General features: G+C 41.2%; 1 protein-coding gene across 1 annotated transcript in view; it reads left to right on the top strand.

Annotated features, from left to right (window-relative positions):
* Positions 1-25302, top strand: part of ARHGAP15 (Rho GTPase activating protein 15) — a 751376-nt gene that overhangs the window by 571955 nt on the left and 154119 nt on the right. Inside the window, exon 11 of the mRNA XM_075529808.1 lies at positions 11690-11824. Within this exon, the coding sequence (XP_075385923.1) occupies positions 11690-11824 (135 nt within the window). The remainder of the gene's footprint in view (positions 1-11689; positions 11825-25302) is intronic.

The following is a 25302-nucleotide window of genomic DNA, read 5'->3' as shown; positions in this document are numbered from 1 at the left end:
TGTGTAGCATATTTACCAAATGCAAAGGATCATTTGATTTCTTGACGGCTGCTTCCATGAGCATTGACTGTGGATCCAAGCAAGAGGAAATCCTTAACAAGATCGATCCTCTTTCCATTTATCATGATGCTGTCTCTTCTTGGTCCAGGTGTGAAGATTTTGGTTTTGCTTTCTATTGAGTCCCAATTCATACAGAAAGCTACAGTCTTTGATCTTCACTAGCAAATGCTTTAAGTTTTCCTTGACTTCGGTAAATGACGTTATGTCATCTGTATATCACAGGCTGTTGACGAGTCTTCCTCCAATCCTGATGCCTCATTCTTCAGAGTCAAGCTTCTCAGATTATTTGCCCAGTATACAGATTGAATAAATATGAGGAAAACATCCAGCCCTGATACCCGTCCTTTCTGATTTTAAGCTTTGCAGCATTCCATTTTTCTGTTCAAACAACTGCCTCTTGGTCCATATGCAGGTTCCGTGGGAGCACAATGAAGTGTGTTCTTGGAAACCCCATTCTTCGCACAATTAGCCATAGTTTATTGTGATCCTTGCTATCAGATGTCTTTCCAAAATCCATACAATTCAAGTAAGCATCTTTGTGGCATTCTCAGTTTTGAACCAACATCGTCTGATGGCAGCAGTGGTCTCCTTCATTCCATATCCTTTTCTGAATCCGGTTTCAATTTTGGTGTCTCCTTATAGATATACTGCTGCAGCCATTTGTGAATTCAGTAAAATTTCACTCACATGAAATATTAATGATATTGTTAGATGATTTCCACATTCTGTTGGGGCACTTTTCTTTGAATGGACACAAAGATGGATCTCTCCTGTTGGTTGGTTATATAGCCGTCTTCAAGATTTCTTGGCATAAACTAGTGAGTCCTTCAGGTATTGCATAAGTTTATTGAAACATTTCTATGGTTGTATGTCAATTCTGGGGACCTGTTTTTCACTATTGTCTACAGTGCAAGGTGAACATCTTCCTTTAACATCATCAGTTCTTGATCTTATGCTACTTCTTGGAATGGTTTGACATTGACCAATTGTTTTTGTTATAGTGACTCTGTGTGTGCCCTCTATTTTCTTTTGATACTTCCTGCATTGTTTAATAGTTTGATCCTCAGGATCCTTAAATATTGGAACTTGAAGCTTGAGTTTATGTCTTCATATCTTTCAGCTTGAGATATGCTGAACATCTCGTCCCTTTTTCTTTCTAACTCCAGATCCTTTCATCCATTTTATTATAATGTATAATTCATATGTTTTATTTATTATTCTTCATTTATTATAATGTATAACTCATATATTTTATTTATCATTCTTTACTGGGTCTTCGTGAACTGCCCACTGAACCTTTCTATTCAATGCTTTTACTTCATTATTGCTTCCATTCATTTTAGCTATGCTGCATTCAAGAGCAAGTTTTGGAGTTTCTTCTGGCATCCACTTTGGTCTTTTCTCTTTTATCTGTCTTTTAAGGACTTTTCACTTTCTTCGTGTATGCTATAATTGATGCCATTCCACAACTTGTTTGGTGTTTCCAAGTCATCAGTGTTCAGTGAATCAAATCTGTCCTTGAGATGGACTTTATTACGGTGAGAAATATCTCAGTTCACATTTCGGCTCTCAAGGTCTGATTTCATTTTTTTCACCTTTGGTCTGAACTTACATAGAAGCAATTGGTGGTCTATTCCACTGTCAGCTCCTGCACTTGCTCTTATGGATGGTGTTGAGCTTCGCCATCATCTCATCCCACACTTTTAGTCCATTTGATTCCTGTGAATTTCACATGGTAACCATGTACAAATTGTGTTGCTACTGTGTATGTTGTTGAAAAGGAATATTTACAACATCACCATCATTTTTCTAAGAAAATTCTGGCATCTCATCTTTGTTTCCATCACCAAGGTCTTATTCTCCTCTTTATTTCCAACGTTCACACTGCAATCGCCAATAATTATCAATGCATCATTATTGCATGTTTGATCCATTTCAGACTGAAGAAACTGGTAGAATCCTTTATTCTAAATTTTCTTTATCACTAGCCTTGTTGTTTTGTGGGTAAATTTGAATAACAATTGTATTAACTGGACTCCATATTATATTCCCATTAGGAAAGGTTTATGAGCGCCTGATAAAAATTAGCCTCATTTGCTGAAACTTTTAAAAGTCACCTAGCCCGGTGGCAGAACACATAGTTACTACTACCAATGCATGTGTCATAAAAATACGTAAACAAACAAGTTTACTGGCCAGCTATGCCTAAGACAATGCCTTCAATGGAGTCTCGTGTTATATTTTACCGAGGGGTTAGGGGAAGGAGCTTTAGATAGTTCAGCACGGAGAGATGCAGCTTTGGGCTCCAGGCTCAAATCGCCATGTTTAAGAACTTGGACCCTCTCTAATCCACCAGAAACCACTTCAAGAAGCCAGCACAGCAGGAAGGTTGAACACTTCCCATGATTCAACCGACTTGCTTTCAATCTGCTTCTTTAAACCCTCAACTAAAAGTCAGCAAAACATATCCTTACAGATGTGTCATTTTACTCAATCTAATATCTAATCCTCCAGTTTGATTGTTATGACCTACAGGTGATTATTTTGGGGATCAGTGGTCCCTCGGACTTCTCTTTCATTCATGGTGTGACTTCCATGTACCCAGCAGGTCTTCTAGAGGATTCCAAATGGTCGTCTGCCCTGGAAGCAGATTCCACATGCTTTATGAAAGTTTCGCAATGTAATAGGTTCTTGTCACTTTATGAATGCAACAGAGTTATTCTCTCTGTATCCTAGGAAACATGGGGTATTTCTTCCTCTTCTTTATTATAACAATAAAGTAATAGTTAGAAAGAGGCTTTAAAAGTGCTGTGGAAAAATTAATAGGGAAAATGCTCTTTGTTTTTTTCAGCTCACACACAGGAGCTCACTCTTTGCTCTTGGGTTATTACTACTCTATTCTGAATAGTCCCTGGGGATCTGCAGACACACTCAAACAATGTGTATTTCACGAGCTAAAAGCAGTTTAACTTTAATTAAAATTACCCCTGGTATTGACACTTCTGGCTATATCAATCTATAGAGCAGTATACATGACAAGGGTAGGAGAATGATGTAACTATTGGTAATATTTCTGTGCTCTTTCATCTTAGAATACTACCATTGAGCTCCTAGCAATGGGATGTCCATTCTTCAGTCCTTACTATGAAGACAGATTATTGCTAATATTATTGTCCATTTTTTCAACTATAATTGTTTTCCACTTGTTATAGATGTTTTACTAAACAAATGAAATATGAAAAAGGTCCTCAAGAAAGAGCATTTCTCCTTTGACTGTGACATTTAGATATATCTTTTGTAATCTCATAAGAGCCATAGGATTTGGCTCATAGAATTGAAATTATCTTCAGTTCTGTTAAAAAGTGTTCAGCCTAAAGCTGTGGCCAATGTGAATTCAAACAGCCTCGCTAGAGACCAACTGGGAGGAGGATTCGGGTCCTGACAGTATTCTGTTCTGTTTCACATACAGACCCCGAGGGTCAGCGCCTTCTCGCCACCACCTAACAACAAAGGGAGAAATGGGAAGAAGCAGTGCGCATTAGGAGAATGAGGATAGTGAAGTGTCTTTATTTAAGCAGACTTCGCCTGTCATCAGCTCCCATGGGCCGTGTCTGTTGACTCTCTATGAGTGACAGTGTCACACTGAAGTAATCCCTCTGAAAGGAACAGGCGAGCTAAGATAATCCCTCTGAAAGGAACAGACTAACTATGGGTACTTCTGTAGTGTTTCCGTCACCTTTTCATGATGCATGCATCAGTCAAAAAGTGTTTCCACTAAAGAGCCAGGTTATTCATGCCCCAGATTATTCCAAACAAAGCGTGTTTAAGCCTATCTCTGTAATTGGTGCGTGGCAGCTTAAAAATACCCGCACTCATACGGGTTCCTTCAAAAGAATGATCCAGTCACACAGTGGGCTTTGTGAGAATCTTCTGGATCAGAAAATCAAGGCAGAGAGGTGAGCTCAAAAAGTTATGTCTATGGTGGTGGTTTGTTTTCTTTTAAAATAGTTTTACCAACATGTGATTCAGGTATCAAGTACTTCTATAGTTCAGTCACATCAAAAAGCAATGCATGATTATTACTATGCTCAGTTCCAGAACATCTTCTCCCTTTATCAACTCATTAATAGCTCCCATTTCCCTCCAACAACCCCTCCCATAGCCCCTGTCATCCATCAGCCCAGTTACTGTCTCTATAGGTTTACCTATTCTGGATTTCATATGCTGAAAAACAACAAAAAGCAAAAAATATTTTTCAAAAGACCAACAATAACAAAATAAACCAGAGGGAAAAACCCTCAGTTGGGTTTTTTGTTAGTTTGTTTGTTTTTTCAGGAACTATCAGGATATATTATAAATTAAACAAATTTAAAATGGGGCAAAGGGGAGATCAAATGATCAGGTACTACATTTTAACCTAATTTTATCTCCCATAATGGAGTTTACAGAGTCCTCTAGGTCTGAAAACAAGGCGAGTCACATCCCCCAGCTGTGGCCAGAGGGGATTCACGAGAGGCTTAATCCTGGTAGGGAGTCTGAGTATAGATTTTGGGGCTTCTGTTATCTTCCATCGCCTTCTTCAAACTGTGTGTCCACAATTTTAAGCTCTGATACCATTCCTTCCTTCGGACATGGATTTTATTATTTGGATCACACAGGCTGGTGAGCTTCTCTCATGTGGACTTGGCGGCCACCTCACTTAAATGATTGCTTGTGTGAAGCCATGCCTTTGAGACCCAGACACTAACCTTTTTCAGTAGCTGCCATCTGCTTTAGCCACCTCTCGTTGCTATGCCGCCCGTCCCTGAAGTGATTTCTTCAAGAGGACGAGCATAGAGCAGGGCCATGGGTGATTGTTTCTGCCTGTTTGTGTTTGAAAGTTCAAATGGTAATCCTCATAGATTGTCTCAGAGGAGACAGACCTGTCGCAGAGACAGATCATGAAGAAGTTTTAAGAAAATTGAAATCTACTTTGGTGACCAAAATTGCCAAGAAAGTTGCTTCCAGTACTTTTTTTTTTCTCTAATGCACCTGCGAACTCTTCCAGAATAGCAACGGCTGTCCTACAAGGATTTCATTGGAAGACCTTTCCCTACCATCCTATACCCCAGATCTAGCCCCTTCAAACATTTTGAGTTCCCCAAACTCAGAGAAGATTGGAAAAGAGCATGATTTGAATCTCTGGAGGGTGCTACATGGCCATTTTGACATGATATAAATCCAAAAGTACAAAACCCGTTGGGGTAAAGCTTAGGAAGCTGGAGAGACCCATCGGCCTGGAGGAGGGATTGTGATAAACAATTTCTCCCCCGTTGGACATTTTTGTTTAGTAAAGGTTTGTGTGATTTTATAGCAATGCTTCTTGGCTGCCCCTCACCAATATTGCTGTTTTCTCTTTATTAACTCTCCCCATTATTGAGCTGCCTTAGGCTTATTTTCATCTTTATTCTTTTTCCAAATGTTTTCTGATGAATTTTTGTATGTGCTATTTTTCATTTACACCAACAAGATATTTCCAACTATCTTCACTTTACAAATAAAAAACAAACACCAAAAACATATATATATGATAAATTAATATCAAGCCAAGCCTGTGTTTTATAAAATCCTTTACTAGTCCATTTTATTTCTTCTTCACCTGCTACCATCACCGCCCTACCCCTGCCACCCTCACCCCCGCGCCAACCCTATGTCAATGTCGGCTCTCTTTATTGATTTTTAAATTTCCTTTTCTTAAAAAAATCATTTTATTGGGAGTTCTTACAGCTCTCATAATATTCCATACATCAATTGTACCAAGCATATTTGTACATATGTTTCCATCATCATTTTCTAAGCATTTACTTTCTATTTAAGCTCTTGCTATCAGCTCCCCTTTTCTCCCTCCCACTCTTCACTCCCACTCTTGTGACTCCTTGATAAATTATAAATTATTATTATTTTCATATCTTACACTGATCACGGTCTCCCTTTGCCCACATTTCTCTTGTTTGTCCCCCTGGGGTGCTGGGGGGTATGCAATGATCATTGTGATAGATTGCATTCATCCCTTCCTCCCCCCACCTTCCACCTTCCCTCCTGCTATCATTACTCCCATTTCTGCTCCTGAGCAATCTATCTGAACTGGATTCCAGGTGTTGTGAGCTCTTACCTGTACCAGTGTATATGCTCCGGTCTAGCCAGAACTGAAAGGCAGGACAGGGGTCATGATATTGGGGTGGGGGCAGGAAGCCCCAAAGGGCCAGAAAAATATTGTGTTTCATCAGTGCTATACTGAGCCCTGGTTGACTCATCCCTTCCTTGTGACCCTCATGTGAGAGGATGTCCTATTGCCTGCAGATGGATTTTGGATCTCTGCTCGGACCCTCCTCATTCTCAACAATATGTTTTTGTTGTTGTTTTGGGTCTTCTGGTGCCTGTTACCTGAACCCATTGACATCTCATGATCACACAGGCTGGTTTGTTTCTTCCATGTGGGCTTATTGCTTCTCTGCTAGATGGCCGCTTGTCTAACTTCAAGCCTTTAAGACCTCAGATGCTATAACTTTTGATAGCCAGACACCATCAGCTTTCTTCACCACATTTGCTTTTGCACCCATTTTGTTTTCAGCCATCGGGTTAGGAGGGTGAGCATCAGAGAATGCCAGATTGTTGGTACAAAGTGTTCTTGCATTGATAGAGAACTTGCGCAGAGGTTCAAAGTCTGTCCACTTCATCAATGTATTGCCATATAAACATATGCACCTAGGTCAATACCTCTATTTTTTATGAATTAATATATTTACATAAGGACACACCCATGTTTATACCTCTATCCATAGCTTTGCTTCCCAGATCTTTCCTCTGTTTCCTTTTACCTTCCTCTTGCCCCACCATCACACTTGCCCTTCTTCTGCCTCTTAGTAATTCCTCTCAGCTGTTGCTTCAGGAACTCTACATCCTTATTGTGGCTTTTAATTCCCAAGTTGTTCCCCTGTCTATGGCGTTGTTTGCTCACTGCTCCTTTCCACCACCTCCTCCGTCCCCCAATTCCCTAAAGGACTGTCGATCCCTTTGCTTTCTCCTTGGCCTTGCTTCCCATGCCTATGATATAGATAGGCAAAACAATAATAACAGAGACAAAACAAAAAGAAAATAACTGAATGAATAAAAAGAGAAAAAAACTAGCAAATTCAAACAAAAATAATGAAACAGCATACAGGTCTATCAGCTGACCTTTATGATTATCCCCACCCCCCACCAGTCCTGGGGGGTTCTGGGAAATGCGCCTCTTATCCTGAAGTCTATTTGGGGGCTCCTCATGGACTTTGTTGCTTTGCTTTGCTCCCATTGTTGGTCTGTTATGTTCCCTTCTTGGTTTGCCCCACCATTGGGGGTTCAGACCGGACTCACTTCCTGCCGTGTGTCCCCAGTATTATCCTCTGTCACAGTATGCTCCAGCGAGGGGCCATCCTGTTTCTAGCTGTTGTCAGCCCTACAGTCCTCTCTGTGCCTCAGCAGCTCCATGCAGGGATGTCATCCTCAGGGCTTGGTGTGCCAGTATTGGGCCTAGACCTTACTCTCTCCTTTTCCTTGTTGGTTTGCTTCTGTGTGGGCATGGCAGGCCAGCCTCTCTTTCCCACCTATAAGTTTAGGGTTGTCTTCTGTTGCACATACTTCTGGGTGGTAGAGGGAGGTCAGTTTGGCTCAGATAGGGGCTAGACCTGTAGACCTCTCTGTTCATGGGCTGCCTCATGTGGTTATACCCTCAGGGTTGGCACAACATGGTAGGGTCTGCCCTCACCCTCCCATTTCTGTGGAGACACAAACAATACCCTCCCCCTGGGTGAATTCATTTTATTTTAAAAAAACACAACCTTTTATAAATACTTATGAAAAAACAGATTCCATTTATAGGTAGGAATCTATAGGTATAGGACTACACCTTGTAAGATATTTATGAATATGCAATTTAAAATCCCTATATTTGAAGTAATAGTCAATCAATTTCCATTAGAAAATACTGTTTTTTTGCCTTCCCCCTGTCAGTGTCTGCCAGCAGAGATGAAAGTTAAGCTCAGTGGCTCTGCATGAAGGACTTCTGGTCTTTCATCCTGGTTGCATGACTTGTCTGTCATGGGAAAGTTATTTAATCATCCTGTGTTCCATCTTCCTCTTATCACGAAGATGGTGAACACAATGGCATCTACCTCAGCTGCCCTATCACGAAGGTTTGTTGAAATCATGAGCGTCTAGGGCACAGCAGAGTAGAAGCACTTAATCATCGCAGGGTTTTGTTGGAAAGTACGCTGCCAGGTGAGCCATGGGGATTTCTTTCCTTAAAAACGTTTGATTTAACAATAACATTATTATCACCTCTTAAACTCACGTTAAGGGAAATTTAGTGTGTGCATATCCAGCTTCCTGGTTATCTACTCTCTTAAGGTACACTTTTAAAAATCTGTATTTATTGAATCACTGCCACAGAATTATATCTGTGCCCTTCCAATGGTCCTCAGTCAGGGGCCCTTTGAGCCCCAGGACACATTTGGCAATACCTGGAGGCTCTCTACATCACCACCACCAGGGAGCACTACTCGAATCTAGAGCAGTGGTTCCCAACCTTCCTGATACTACGGCCCTTTAGTACAGTTCCTCATGTGGTGGTGACCCCACAACCATCAAATTATTTTTCTGGCTACAACTATAAATTTTGCTACTGTTATGAATTGGACGACTTCTGTGAAAGGGTCAATCGACCCCCAAAGGGGCCTCAACCCACAGGTTGAGAACCGCTGACCCAGTGGGTTGAGACCAAGGCTTCTGTTAAACATCATACCGTGTACAGGATGGTCCCTACAGGACAAAAGTGTCGAGTCACTAATACTGAATGTCAGGTATGCCCCTGTTAAAAACTCTGCTCCACAGAGAAAGGAAGACATCTAGGAAATTACAACTGCTAGCAGCTACTAACAATGCTTATCCTATAATGAAAATCTTTATAATAGTACCTAAAATGGAATTTTGATCAATTCCTCTGGAAAATGGTTGGACTCATGGGACAATGGGTAGGTTTCGCCACAGCTGTATGTTCAGATGCCACACTGTCTTCCCGGCATACTTTCCAGCCCTTTGGCTTACAAGGCATCTTAAAAACCTGATATCGAAAAATAGAGAATGTAATCAAAACCACTTTCAAATGACTTGCATCTCGTATATTTAAAATACCCGTCGAAAGGCTGCACATTATTTTATTTCTCTTTCCATGAGGACTGCATACCTAGCTACAGCCGAAATCAGTAGTTTGCGCAACACAACTGGGTGACGGTACTAGGGAAGGGACGTATTCCAGTTTCAGCATCATTAATTAGCTTACTTTTAGGTGATCATGACCAATGTCGATGGCAGTTGTCTTTGACTAAGCCACTACTTATTGCCGTCGCTGTTGTTTTCTTGCTCAAGGTTAAATCATTCTAGGTCCACTTGCCTAGCACTTTCCTTTGGGCAGAGGCATCTGATGTCAGGGGCTGGCAATGAACTTTCCCGATAAATGATTGGTAGAGATAGTTGTTTTCGTGTGTGTGTGTGTGTGTGTGTGTGTGTGTGTGTGTGTGTGTTTAGGTTTCCACTTAAAGTTCAATGCCAAAGCTACACTACTTATACATTTTCTAAATGTGTTTTAAGCAATAAGTTGTACAACATTTTTAGAACATGTGTTAAGCTATTTCTCTAAGAATGAAGCTCTTAACAAAACATAAGCACGCTGCATGAGATCTTAGCAGCAAAGTGCTTAAAAGATAAAGTCAGAATGGGTACCATGGGAAGAACACCAGCTGTAGTGCGCACAGGTCCATTATGAGAAGTATGGTCGTGGGTAGGGAGAAAATGATTTAATCAGGAGTAAAACCAATTTTATTATAAGGGCACGCAGGGGGTGTGGCACCATAGTGAGAGGGACATTTCAAAATATCTGACAGATTTCAACAATGCGAACACCCCGTTCTTTAAAGTGACAGTGAACCCCATCAGCTCTCCCTTTTTGATGCTATTGTTACCAGTGGACTGTTTACAGCTGGCCTGCGAAGATGCCATCGGCCTATTTCAATGGTGTTCACTCAAAGAAAAGGCTAATTGTTGGAATGCAATCAATCAAAACTGATTGCAAGGCAGAAAGAAGGTCTCCTCTGCTGATCTTTTAAATTATTATCATATTAGTGTGTTATGATTGAGGTTTAGGAGCAAAGGCTCAAAGGAGGGGGGCCGGCCAAACAGCCCATCTGAGATAAACAGATACACCTTCTTTCCATCCCTGGCAAATGTTCCATTGAGCAGGAATTGTCACTACTTTCAACAGTCCTGGTGAAATAATCCAGGCAGAGCCCCCTGTGGTGACAATTCCCAGCTTTTCTTGGGTTTTCGGTGCACAATGCCACCCTCGGGCCACCCTCGGGTCATAGTGCTGACACCAAGAGGCCGTGTGAATGCGAGCCCATGCCAGTGTACCCAGTACCTGGACAGCCTTGCCAGGGTACTCGGCTCTTCAGTTAACCCTCAGATGGTCTAAAATGATCAGCTTCTGTTTCATTCGTCACAGCCCGAGCGATCTTTTCTATGAACCATGTTTAGAAATTAAAACAAAAAAAAACCCTAGACCTTTGAATCGGACTTCCTTTTGGATGTGGGCGAGGAATGTCACTTTTGGACCCCAATGCAGTCACTTCTTGGGTGGGAATGATCCCAGACAGAGGCTCGCCACCCAAGCCCGCTTCGTTTCTGCTAAGGACTTCATTTTGGCATTGACTCTCTTTAACGTTTGAATGTCTTAGCGCCTTCAAGCTTCCCCAGCAAACATTTCTGTTGTTTCTAAAAGGGGGTTGGTAAGCACATGTGGTCTGTCTGGTGTTTTATCATTTTTGACAGCTTTGCATAGCCTGTGTAGGCCAACAGGGGTCTGTCTAATATTGTTGCTGGGCAAATTTTCCTCACCGAGATAGAAACTTAAAAAAAAGAGAGAAGATATTTTTGAAGCAGTAAGAAGGAATTAATATCCTCTCTCACTCAGTATTCTATTCCTTGCTGACTTTATATTCAGGCAGGAAAATGGGGGGACAGTGTTGCCCATTATTCCCTTGTACATAGCAAGGCTAACACATGTAAAGCAATCATTCATTTTCTATTGCCATGTTTAGCATATGTCTCCTGTTGGCTCAGCAAGGCCTTTAGGCCGGTCCCTTGAGCCGGCCATCATTGGCAACTCTTAGCCCCTCGGCCTCAAAACCAAAGAGCTTTGAATCACGTTGAGCTGCGGTACTAATTTTCATACTGATGCATTATGGGAATAAATATATCTGACATACCGTGTCAGTGGCACTGTCTCTTTGTGTCTCTTGTTTCTTTTTTGTTAGCTGCATTCCTACAGATGGTATTCCATTGAAAATGTTCCCTTCCTACGGAAAAAGGAGAGAGAAACACGCACACACACGCACACACACACACACGCACAAGAAAAAACGTGCACAGCACCAAACCTCTAGGTGCAGAAGGCTGTTAACGGTTGCTGATGATAGTAGGCAAACATTAACATAATAATTAGTGTCTTGTAATTGTTTCATTAAAACCAGTTGTTCCATTTCTCCTCGTGTTTTCCCAGAAGAGAAGCTGAATTTGGACGACAGCCAGTGGGAGGACATCCACGTTGTCACCGGAGCACTGAAGATGTTTTTCCGGGAGCTGCCTGAGCCGCTCTTCCCTTACAGCTTCTTTGAGCAGTTTGTGGAGGCGATCAGTAAGTACCTCGCATCCACGAGCAGTTGGGGCTGTAACCTGGCACTGTGGAATTATTAAGTAAATAGTAGCAATGATGATAATACTAGTCACAGAAAACACAATGTCCCCAGTGCTCCAGATCCCCCATTTTAATGTCTGTGTTTTGGGGGGTTGTTTGTTTATTTGTTTGATGGCTTATTTTTATTTCTGACTGCAATATGAGCTGGGTTTGTTTACTTACTTACTAGAAATCAAAGAAGACAACATCTTAATGTATGTGGGTCTATTTTGAATAACACCTTCCCACCATTGCCCAACTGGTGACTTTCTGGAAGATTGGGTGGGAACCGTTCCTAACCGTGAAGTTCCCTTTCCAATTATGTATTTATTTTCTCATGCTTGTGTTTATTTTCTCATTCAGAACATACACATGCATTTCAGCAAAAATAAACAAATGCATTAATAGGTGAAAAATAAATCTTCACAAAATGCGAGGAAACCTCTGCTGTAGAGCCTCTCAGAAACAGCTTCACATCTTGTGTGGTATAGCTGAGGGGACACATCTGAGGGTCATGACGACTTGAAAACTATGTCCTGGGAAGTAAGTTGATTTAAGAGGAAAAGATGGAGAGCAAGGAAGGATGGGATAAAATAATAACACTAACAATAAAAGTTGCAAGCCTGAAAGACCTTGATTACAGTTAAAAATTAAAAAAAAAAATCTCCAAGCACACGATGCTCTGGGCAGGAGGTTTGAACTTGCGTGACTGTGTGCCCATTGGTGGAATTTAAGGAACTCAAATCGGAGAATTAACGTGAATTCTCTGTTCTGTTGTACCGTTCTTGAAAGCCATCATCCTTTCTAAAACTCGGGCAAAATAAAAGATGTCCAGGGGAAGAAAACAGAGTTAGGCCTCCCTGGCCTTTCTTTTGTTGCCTGCTCTGGATTTCAGAGTTGGTTCTTATTGGCTGTTGCAGCATTGTTTGCGCTGGGGCTGGTGGGGCTCTTGGCCCTGTCTGTGATTTCATTGCCTTTGAGTCCTGTGTTCCTCAAAAGGAATAACCTTTCGGAGTTCCCAGGATCTTCTTATTTCCTTGAAAAGGTTGACTGCAGAAAAAATAGTGATGCATTCATGTCCTCAAAAGCTATTTTGATTGGGTCTTATCTGCTGGGAAATCGCAGGGACTTGCATTTGGGCCCCTCTCCCAGATTGTGTGCATTGAAAGGATTCCTATCATTTTAACAGCACAGCCTGCACGCTTTTAAGCGAAGAGTCTCAATCGCGCCTGGGATCGTACTTGTTTCCAGATTCTGATTTGGAAGCTTTAAGATGGAAACCGCATCAGTTCAGCTTTCGTTAGTTTACATGATTCTGAAAATACTGGGCTAGCCATTTTTTCTATTTTAGGGGTGTGGGAAAAACCGACCCGTATGATCTACTTGGAGGTGTGTCCTTTGAAAAGTAGGACCATCTTCTGGCTGTCTTTGACTCAAGCCCAAAGTTAGTAGAATTTGAGAGATACGGCCACGGCTGGGAAGCAGCCATACCCACAGCAGCGGAGATGGATCTGCTATTGTGACTGATAGCTACTAGTTTGAATGTTCTCCACCCCTGACAGAGTTGTTTATGGTGAGCATGAATCTCATCGTGTCTGAGAATATCCTTTAGATATGTATGTGTTGGTATGCAAATCATGTATACAAATGCCGGCATACAAATGTAGGTGGTGCTTTTGTAGGTGAGCTTGACTGAGAGCGTTCTAGAAAGGGAACCACAAGAGAGAGGTGTTTCTTCATCGGTCAAGGCAAAGAGAATCAAATTCCACCAACTTGCCTCAGCCAAACAGGGCAGTAAACGTTCTCTCCTTGTTGAAAATAATATACCTCCTTTTTTGAAAAGTAGCTGGAGAATTAAAGAAAAACTATACGAAAAATATAGCGTTCCCACCAACCCCTTCCTTTTGCACACAGTCTCATGACTCTTAATATTTTTAAATGGAGGAAATTAACCAACAGAGGAATGTGTCTGAGAAATATATTGTGATGTTGGGCAGGGGTATGTGTTTACTAACCTTGGCTTTTGACTTGAGGCTGAAGCTAGTTCTTATGTTTTAAATTCAGGATACACTCTGTGGCAGGTTGTGCTCCATCACTGAATGTCTTTATGGGAAGGTAGAATCGTCATAGAGCTCCTTGGCAGTGGAATAAAAACAACAACAAAAGTTATTTTACTCCTTTGTCCATCCGTTGGATGGGAAAACTCAAACGTATAATAACATTCATATTTAGGTTAAAAAATGTGCTGGTATTCATCTTTCCTCTCATCCCAGTGGTGCACCCCAGAAAGGTTCTTCCAAAAGATCTCAAAGTATCGCATCCAGTCTGACTCAAGGTACCCCTATAGAACAGAGCCGGGATGGTGAGACTGTACATCTTTAGGGGAGCAGAAAACCTCACCTTTCTCCTGCAGAGCCCTGGGGGATTTGAACCACAGACTTTGAGGCTTTCAGTCTGGTCTTCACTTCTACCACCAGCTAGGATAAACAATATGAAGTGCAAGTCTAAGGTGATTCACATGGGGTCACCATGAGTCTAGATTAGCTAGAGGTCAATTGATTATCTTGACGTTGCTTCTTGAGAAGCTCAAGAAACCAATCAGGCATTATTGATTTTGTATGAAAAAGGTCCTAACCAGGTAAAGTCAATTCACAGGAGAGATGGCCACATATGTTGGGTCTGGGCTTCTGGAGCCTCAGAGCCTAGTCATCTGTGTCTTGGAGGTCCCTCGGGGCCTGGTTTCTTGCTACTACTGTCAGTGTAAGCCATCAGCAGGCTATGGGGAGAAATAGGGAAAGAGAGAGAGAGAGAGAGAGTTTGCTAGTCTATTCACTCCCCTGTTCACCCATCTCTATCCAGTTTGACAGGCTTACTGGGTTTCCACAATCCATCTAGTGGAAGGGACCTTCTTCCTTTTGCCCCTCGTGCCTTAAGGAGGTAGCGGCTGCCTGATGTTACTGAGTTTTTAGGTCCCTCACTCTTCAGTGTCTTCATCACTTGGTTGACCAGTTCCCTACGTCAAAATAATCCCTTCTGTTGGTTTTAACACATGAAGTGGTTGCAATATTTTAATTAGACATGAGCTAAACACCACACAAGCCAATGTCTCCATCGATGTAGAGGCAAAGTTACTTCTCTTTTCTCTTTCAGTACAGCCAAGCTCAGTTTGTGAAAGATTATCAACTTTAGGGGCTCCCCAAATGAGAGATCTTTTGCCTTTTCACGACAGAGTGGAAAGGTGAACCGATAAAAAGAAATATTATGCCAATCTAAAATGATCTGCCTTTCAGGAGGACATGTATTTCATCTACAAGCAATTAATAACTACTCGTGCTGTTTGAATTAGTTAATTCTCATTATGTTTGAAAGGCATCATTAGATATTCCAAGAAGAATGAACAGAAGGCACTTACTTTTTTAAATAGTTTCTTTTTGGACCAAAAACAAACATTAATATTATGAGAATCTGCCATTGCCATAGTGATCCCCTGTCTGATAACACCCATTGGGGTAGCAAAAATACTAGAGATTGTTTTATATTCCAGAATACAAGGACTGCAGCTATTGATCTGAAATCCCATACTTGAGGTCAATGCAACTGGGTCACCTGCAGGTTATTTCTTGTGAATTTAACCCACCGACTGCAAAGACTTAATTCCCTGGAAATGACTTGTGCTGGAGCCGTTATTAGTACTGTGGATGTGAACTTGATAGAAAAACAGAGCTATAGAGTTTTATGATAGGTGATGTAATCTTGTGGCTGGAGGCCTGCAGGGGGTCTGGGCATTTCCATTATGTCTAAATCCTTGGAAATGTACTATGTTTACCTCCTCTTCCATCCTTTTCAGCCTGGTCACTCCACAGGTCACAAAAAGAGGCAAAAGCCAGTGCCTCTTCTGTTCTGATACCTGGACTTTCCCAAAGTCCCTAGGAAAGAAAAAGGAGGGAGATACATTTCTGCTTCTGACCATGATCTCACTTAGCCCACAGACTAACAAAACGGGAGATGGTGAAGGAGCAAAAAAGCCATGTGGAAAATAAGGTGTTGGTCACATGACTCCTGTGAGAATTAAATAAGATGGCGTCTTCCTGAAATTGTATTAGGTGCTCAATAAATGATCTGAAAAACAATCCTTTTTTTTTCTGCCAGAAGAGAAAGCAAAACTCAGAAGTATTTCCCATGTTTAAACAGCTTAAAAAAATGCGGCAGTCTTCAACTGCAGACACTAAACATAAACGTGTTTGCATTTTCTTACGTTGCCTTGCTGGACTGTTTAGCTTGAGGAATGCCTGATATTTTATAATATCCCATGCAAGCTATCCTGGATAAAACTATTGGTTTGTTTGGTTTTCGAATCAAGATAAGAATGATATTAAATGGTCTGACATTTTAGCGATGGAACTTTAATTCAGAAATAAAGTAGATCTTCCCAAGAGAGGCCCTGTTACGTAAGCATTGGACTGCTAATAGCAAGGTCAGTGGTTCAAACCCACCAGCTGCTCCATGGAGAACGAGTCGGCTCACAGCTTTGGTAAAGATTTACAGCCGTGGGAGCCCTGTGCAGGCTTGCTGAGTCCCGATAGACTCGGTCACAGTGTGTTAGTTCCTGAGGCTTCCCAAAAGTAAATAGTGTTTCAGTATTCACTAAGTAGATATTTAAATCATCAATGCGATAAGCACTCTCTGCCCCACTCCAGTCCCCCATTTTATTGTTTTCAGAACCACTTGTTATCCTCTTTTAAACTTAATTCAGAGGCATACACTATTATTTTGTCCTGTTTCAGTTGGCTAGCTCTATCAGGGTGAACTGTTATTTATTTATTGTCCGACAATTTTCCCCTTAGTATTAAAGTATAACATGCACAGGTAACAAACCGATTCTTGCAACTCTTGGGGGGAAAAGCAATAGATATGGAGCCTATTGTGACTATTCCCCAGTTAATACTATAAATGAAGGATCTGACCTCTTGCCTACTGAAAATAGTCCCTAAAGGGTGAAGATTTTCCACGTGAGCTAAAAGTAGTAGCTTAGGAGGGCACAAGGCTTTCTGCGTAGAGATGTGCAAACCCAAATGGGGCAGCTGTCTTCTGCCCTCCAGGATCAGTGAGTCCGAATAGACTTGATGGCAGAAACGTGGGATTTGTTGTTGTTGTTGTTGTTGTTTGAGTATTACGTAATGCTCAACTCCTATTTCCCAAATGAAATCATTTCTAGGGTCTTTAAAGATTTTAGTGGAAAGGAACATAAGGTTTAGTTATTAGGTCAGTAGGTAGGAAAAGAGTCCAATTAGTCAGGACCGTGCTACTTATGTGTATGTGCAATGATCCCATCAAGATGGATTCCATCCCTTCTAGTCTTAAGGACAAAATATTTCCAGGAGTTTCAAATCCGTGTGGTTGTGCTGACACGACCATGTTCCTAAAGGTCACGCTGGTGGCACGGTGTCCTCTGTGTATATGTGGCTATTGGATCAGCTCACCTGAAAGTCATTCTAGCAGGAAACTCTGCGGGTCACAGTGCATAACATGACTTTCAGGATATTTCTTTCTCGTGTTCCTTGTTGCTAGCTCCCCATTCCTCTGATCCTCAGGCCCTGCCGTGGCCCTAGGCAATTATCAATCCAGTTACTGTCTCTGTAGATCTATACATTAGAGATTTCTCCAACAGAAACTCATACAAAACACAAACAGGAAGCAAAAAAACAAACAAAACTCAACAACCGGACTAAACAAAACACAGAAAAACCATAATCAAAAAGAAAGCAGAAAATGTTACGAACTGAAGCTACTTTGAAATGGGTGATGACAAAAGAGATTGACTGAGAAGGTATGACATTTTCCCCTAACTTCCTGCCATCGTTGGCTTCACAAGGCTCTGTGTCTGCTAGAAATACTGTTCACATCCCTCTACTCTGCTCAGGGGGATTTACTGGAGGTTTGATCGAAGGAGGGGGGGCTGCAAATGGATGTGGGCTTTCCACTGTCATCTGTTGCCTTCTGCAAACCAAGTGTTCACAAATAAAACCCTAATACCATTTCCTCGTCCAGATTTGGATTTTATTATTTACAATACTTGAATCACACAAGCTGCTGTTCTCCTTCCATGTGGATATAGGTAATGCCTCACTTAGGTGGCTGCTTGTTTGAAGGCAAATCTTTAATACCCTAGAGGCTACTCTTTCTGATAGCTGGGCACAATCTAGTTTCTCTACCACATATTAACATAGCATCCAAATCTTCAGTGATTTTTTCATGAGGGTGAGCATCAAGCAGGACCACATCATAAGGACTAATTGCTCTTAGATTGGTGCTAGAATTAAGTGTGGGCTACAAATCCATTCATTTAGTCATGGTTTAAATATGTCTCTGGTTCACCTTAGAGACATCATTATCATTTTATGATAGAAAACACTGCAAATCATCCCCATGGGGCATAAGGTAATGTTATTGATGGTGTCATTAAGTTAGCCAATGGTATACAACTGAAAACACTGTTGACAAAAGGAAATACAAAAATAAGTAGGCTTCAGACTGCAATGCATGAATTATAGACTAGCACAGATTAAACTCTTAAGCGACTGAACACTATTTAACAAACAATTGGGTTGGAGATAGGGTAAAAGTTTTCCTAACACTCATTCGCAGAGGTCGGTCATGCCTGCCAGATTAACACATGTCTCAAGAAAGCAAGGAGGGCATTACAGTGGTACATATATGGTAGTACCGGGCTGCCGTTCATTGAAACCCACAAAGTAAGAGATCTGAAACAAAGTCAAATAACCACCAACTTCATAACTATGGCCTGGAAGTCATCTGCTTCTCCTCATTCTAGGGAGCTTCAGCTTTAAATCAGCTAAAGGTGAGTTTGAGGTAAATCCCAGTTCAAGTAGCAGGGTGTCCACATCTAATCTTTCTGGTGTGGCCTGTGAAAGATGTCATGCACCTTGAAAGGCCAGAATCTAAAGTCCCAGTACCCTAGAGCACCCAACCTGGGTCACCACAGGCTGGACAGAAAATAGGTCAAAAGTGTCCAATTAGGAAGACAGTGCCAGGCTTATTGTCCTTTGGCCAAACTGCTAGTATAGAGGTCATTTTGACTGGAAACTGCATGCCACAAGGTAGATCACAAGATCGCAAAGGACACCATGGTCATAAGCAGCAGCTGAGTCCATTATTATTTGCTTGAACTTTCCTAAAGAGTCAGGCAGATCTTTCCAAGGGGAAACACCTTTCCTAACCTGTCTCAGTGTTAACAAAAAGAGGTTAACACAGAAAGTAATGGAGTTTGTTTGCTACATGACTATAATATGGCTGCATTTGGGGATGTTGGTCACCGTCCTCAATTAAACCAAACAGAAAACAGGATTAGCAGCAGAGTGCAAAGTCAAGGAGCCCTGGCAGCCTATCCCCCATCACCTCACCTACCGAGGACTACTCCTGAGAGGCAACTTCCTTTACCTGTGTCAGCGTGAAGTGACTAGGAGATGGGCCAGTCCAGAAGGCTTCAGTGTGGAAACCCCACTGAGGGAACTGGGCTTTACCTCCCCTTCTAAAAGTTGGTACTCAGGTTATTTTATTTGATACTCTATAGCTTATTTCCTTGAAAGGTTAAATAATAAGCTTAAGTTCTGTTTCTATTTCCACGGGCATTCACCAAGATTGCCTCTTTTCATTGCGCTGTTGGTAGCCGCTATCCAGTGGGCTCTGACTCAGGACCACAACCTGACACAAAAGTGCTTCCCAAAAAAATGCATGGAAAACTGAAAGATAGTGGGATTTTCCCATGGATTTTTTGATGTCCCTGATATACAGCAGAATGCAATATTACCTGATCTTGGCTATCTTCATGATCATATGTTTGAGTCCATTGTTGTGTATAGTATTAATAGCTCATTTCTCATTGCTATATCGGGCAGGATTCTGTCTTGAGCCATGTGTTCCCATTGGCCAATTTTCAGACGGGAAAGCCAAGCTTTTCTGCCCCCTCTCCGCTTCTGGGTGCCCCTGAGAGTCTGAAAGAAGGTGGCTTAGCTCCCAGCATCACTGAACACTCGAGCCAGCCCAGGCCAGCAAGCAGACAGAAAGGACACGGTCGCGTCTGTTTGCAAGTAGATTATAGTTTTCCCGCCACATGCCCCATGCTCTCCACCCATTTCCACAACCAGCCATTTTGAGTGACTTTTTAATATATTAATGATCCTTATAAGTCTTCAGTAATTTATCCAATTAGAAAAATCAATAAGTCGCATTAGCATTTCATCATTCTGATTCTGTAAGTATTGTTCGCTGCCTGTGCAAGTAGTTTTGCAGAGATTTTTTCCTAGAATTATTTGTCACAATCCCTATCTTCTCAAAGAATATTCCTCACAAAGTGAAATATAATCCACTTTCCTAGGAGTCTGAACCAATTCAACTGGACAGCAACTAAAAGAACAACCAGATTGTTGCAGGTCTCACAGCTTCAAGAATCCCTCTCTGCTTCTTGAGTGAGAATCTTTGTTTCCTAAAGGACTATTATTTTCCTATCGCTGCCACACAAATTACTGAAAAATCGTCACTTAAAATACCACTAATTTATTGTTTGACAGTTTTGTAGGTTAGAAGTCTGACAATGAGCTAAAATAAACGAGTTGACAGGACTTCACCCTTTTGAAAGAAAGCCTACTGGTCCTGTTGGGTGAGCTTTGAACTTCTAACCACAAGGTTAGCGGTTCAAACCCATGACTCCTGTAAAGATTTAAAGATTCAGAAACTCTCCGTAGGGCCACTGGGAGGCAGAATGGACTCAATGGTCATGGTATCCATCTGGAGGTTCCAGGGAGAGATTTCCTCCTGGCCTCTTCCAGCTTCCAATCCAATCCTCGGGTCTTGGTCCATTTTCTGTAACTTCAAAGAGAATGTATCTCATGATACCTCATATTCTATGACTCCAAACTCTTTTATAGTTACATTTCCCTCTGATTCCCTTTTGTATCCCTTTCCACATCTGAGAAGCCTTGTGATGTATTAGCTCCATCTGGAGAATTCAGGATAACCTCCCCAAGTACAGATTATTCCTCTACTCCCATCTTCAAAGTCCCCTAAGGTATAGCATTCACAGCATGGACATCTTGGAGGAGCTATTTCAGCCTCTGAAACACGGCTTCTCCCTCTTAGCTGATACAGCAGCACCCACTCCACCTCCACATCACAAATGAGTTGATAGACACATGATTTATTGATTTATAGGTGAAAATGGGAGTAAGGAGAAATAACTTCATGCATTTGCTGAAAGGAGGTGCTAACTCTACATGTCAGGGTTAGGCTTCGTAGTTTGACTCAAACCTGGAACAGAGTTCCTTTATTTAGGAATTTTCTGACCATCTCATTTTGATCACCATCATCATCTCGAAGGTGCCCAGGTTGTACCGTGGAATAAATGTTAGGCTGCTAGCTACGAGGTCAGAGGTTCAATCCACCAGCCACTCCATGGGAGAAAGATGGGGCTATCTGCTTCTATATTTCCAGCCTTGGGAACCCTCAGGGGCAGTTCTAAATTGTCCTGTCAGTCCTAATATGGTAACCAACTTGATGACAGGGGTTTGGATTTTTTTGTCTGTTTCTTTCTTCACTGTAGCTCTTTGATGCTCACATTAGAGTTATGATTCTGTGTGTGCTTCATGATAACATTCCAAAGATGCCTTGTGACTTCCTCTCTTCCCCCAGTAATGGTCCATACATTTTAATAATGGGAATGTCATCAGCGTTAACATTTTTATCAAATGACCTTATGACCCAACTCTACCGGCTATGCTAATGAATCCTGATTCACAAGACAACATTGGACGACTACGGCATAGCCGATTGAAGGAAAAGTATATTTGGAATATAGGAGACATCTTAGAATATACAACTTAGAAGAGCGCACCCGTGCCCTGTGAATAAAGTCAATGAAAGATGACAGCAGCCCAATTCAAGCAGGGTGACCAATGGTTTAGCTACCACCCCGGGGGCGGGGGTGCACTAGGACCATCCAAGGGAACTCCAAAAGCAGATTCCTACACTTTATCATGGCTGATGGACTATTGAAAAAAGAAAGAAAAAGAGGTACCCAGTTATTTTCTGCATCATTTCAAGTAAATTTTGAAATTCAAATAAAGGTACATTTCACAAAGACGCCACTTCTACCAAAGTTTCCACTGTGGGCTAGCATGCTCATGAACTTGGAGTGTTTGTGCTCATCATTGCAATGATTAATATTTAATCACTGTAGATGCGTGCATGTGTGTGGTTTGGAGTTTTGCTTTGTTTTGTTTTTGCAAGCTGGACATTTCAGAGCTGATGCCTAGCCCATCTCTAAGCTCATTCTAATTATATTCATAATTAAAATATTAAAAAATTGAATGGAGCCAAATGGATTGCAGAGGTGTCTTGTTGTAGTCATGGTTTTGTGCTAAATAATAAACAACTGGACTTCCATCTACTTCATTGTGCGGAGTGAAAAGTCCATTGTACATAAAACTAGATTTCAAATTAAGCATCAACTGTAAAATTGAGTTCTTATACATCAGCTGCATTAGAAAATGTGTTACCTGTCTTATTTGCTTTTCCTTATAACATTCATGTTACTTGCATACCTGTCTCTGATGTTCTCTTTGTCTCAGCAATAAACTTTAAGTTGCACAGCCAGGTAATGGCCCCTCATGAGCTAGCTGCCTGAACCTCCCAGTTCCACAGGACCATCTTTTAAATAGGTTGTTGTTAAGTAGCAGCAAGTCAGTTCCACCGTAGGGGGACCCTATGTACAACAGAAACTAAATGCACATAATGGTGACTCTTCTGTTAGGGTCTGTTACTGCAGTCGCTTCCTCATTTCATTGAGGGAGGGGGGAAGTCTTCCTCTCTGCATGGGTCCTCTACTTTACCAAGCGCGACGTCCTTCTCCAGAGACTGTTCCATGTTAGCATTCCCTAAGGGAGACAACGTCTTGCCCTCCTAGCTCCTACAAAGCATTTTGGACATACTTCCTTTGAGACAGATGTGTGGATCTCCATGGTACTTACAAGATTCTACGACATCATTTAAATACACCAATTCTTCTTTAATCATCTTTATTCACTACCCAACCCAGTCTAGGCCAGCCCAAATTAAAATTATACAAAAAAATTATGTAATTTCGCTTGGTAGGAAAAAAACAAATGCTTTGCAAGATCTCAAAGTTGCCACATATTCTTATCACAAAAAGTATTCATACTTTATTTACATGTGTTTACATGTATAATTTTATGTATATTTTTAAAGAATGTAATGAAATAGTAAACATGATAAACATTATTTACAGAGTTCCTGGAAGACTATAATTTATAAATATCAACTCATATTAAGCCAAAGTACAATAGGACTAACCTATAGACCACAAACTCAAATGACTTTACTTAATCTTTTGCCACTATAATTTCTACCCTTAACATTAGGTATGCGTCAAGTGATGCATAGGGGCATCTTTATTCTGCTTGTGTTTTGTTTCCTAAACCCTGAATAGTGCCAAACATGCTTAAGCACCTGTTATAAGTTAAATTGCCTTTCAAAAAATAAGTCTCACTTTGGCCAAGCCATCTTTTCACTGTTATGTAATAACCTTCATTTTGTGACTTAATGTAATCGTCCTATGTGTTTTATATCCTCGGTTTTTTATGAGATTGATAAGGCAGCATTGGGCATAGTTATGTTAGTGGGGTCAGAAGCAATGTACGCAATTTGATTGTTCCTTGACTCCACCTCTTGGAGATATAGAAGGGTTTAAGCAAAAGACCTCAGAGTGTAAGGACCTGGTTCCACGAAGCAAAGAAGAGCCAGGGCAGAGCATGTCCACAGGAACTGGGATCCTGAAATAAAGAACTCTTAGGAACTGGGAAGATGAGCTTTAAGATATGTGGAAATTCCAATGTATTCTGGACCCACAGATGTTGAAAAGAGACAAGGACCTCCCCCAAAGCCTTTCTCTGAAGCTGGCACCCTGAATTTGGAATTCTAGTCACCTAAGCTCTGAGAGACTACATGTGTATGTGTTAAAGTCATCCATTTATATGTGTGTGTGTATGTGTGTGTGTGTGTGTGTGTGTGTGTGTGTGTTAGTTATAGCAGCACTCAGATAATGAAGACTGGGGACATTCAAGTGTATTTTCTTGCTTCACAATACAGGGACATTCTTTTTTTTTTCCAATCATGAGATAAAGATTGTCATACCTTTGTATCATGACTGTTTCTTTGGTTCGGCCATCTCTTCCTGGTCCCCAAACCACTTGAGGGACCAAGTCTTCTACTTCTTTATAGAACATAAATCTTCATCAGAGTCCAGAATCTAACCATCTTCTCCTAGCAGACAGAACCTTGCTAATTAATGTTAGTAATATCAACACAGCTAATTAAATTAACAAAACTAGTATCGCAAATTAAATATTACTGAGTTCATGACATTACCAAAGGCACTAGAAAAGAGACAAATCTAAAATGCCTTTCCCAGCTGGAAAGCAGTTGCTTTCTCAAAGTGAATCTTGTGCTTCATCCTGGGCAAGCCATGGAAGCATTGGTCGGTAAGGAACTTGGGACGAAGGAAAGGCTCTACAGCAGCCTATGCAAATATTCGTAATATTGTGAATCTTTCTCATGAGAAGAAGCCATTCAAGATCTATCTACCAACACATGATCAGTAACCCATCCATTCTCATATGGAAACACCACAATATGCATGCATACGTTCATTTTCTAGTACCTAAAACGTTTCACTTTTTCTTTTCTATTGTCACAATTCGTGATATTCTAGTTCTGTGGAGGTTGGCTCCCCACCCCACCCCAACACTCTCAAAAGACTCTTTATATTGATGTGCCATTTACTACTTTATTTTGTTTGTTTGTCATTTACTAGTTTGTTTTGTTTTGTTTGCTTGTTATTTTGACACAGAATGAAAACTGATCTCTCAACGTTTTTCCTCTTAGCTGCTCACAGGCAGGTACATTCTCTCTCATCACGGAACTAGTTGCCCTTCCTCGAGCCCCCACCTCTCTAGGCAGCACGACTTCCTTTGAGCAGTATCAAGGACGACCACGGATGCCTTGGAGGGCGTTGCTTCTTCATTTGGCTCACTCCTTATTTTTCTGCAGAGTTAAACTCTAGATGTGATGGCTGCTGGAGTACTGTACATTTCCTGGGGGAATTCTGCTTATGTTGAAGCAGCAGAATATCTATGCTGAGAATTGCCATGTGGTTTGGAGAATGAAAATTGTCCCTAAGGGGTTACTCATACATTTTCCTACAATTTGGGGAACAAATATGTGGAAAATGGGCACATGACTAGAGAAGCAGAATTGTTAGTGCTGGTTTTACCAAAATAAAACTATTATCCTTAAAGGAGAAACACACACGTGGGTTTTTTTTTCTGTTTTTAAAGAGTTGAACTATA

This window comes from Tenrec ecaudatus, chromosome 13 (assembly GCF_050624435.1).
Source record: "Tenrec ecaudatus isolate mTenEca1 chromosome 13, mTenEca1.hap1, whole genome shotgun sequence".
NCBI classification, from domain to species: Eukaryota; Metazoa; Chordata; class Mammalia; order Afrosoricida; family Tenrecidae; genus Tenrec; species Tenrec ecaudatus.
This window is presented reverse-complemented; position numbering and strand designations above follow the sequence as displayed.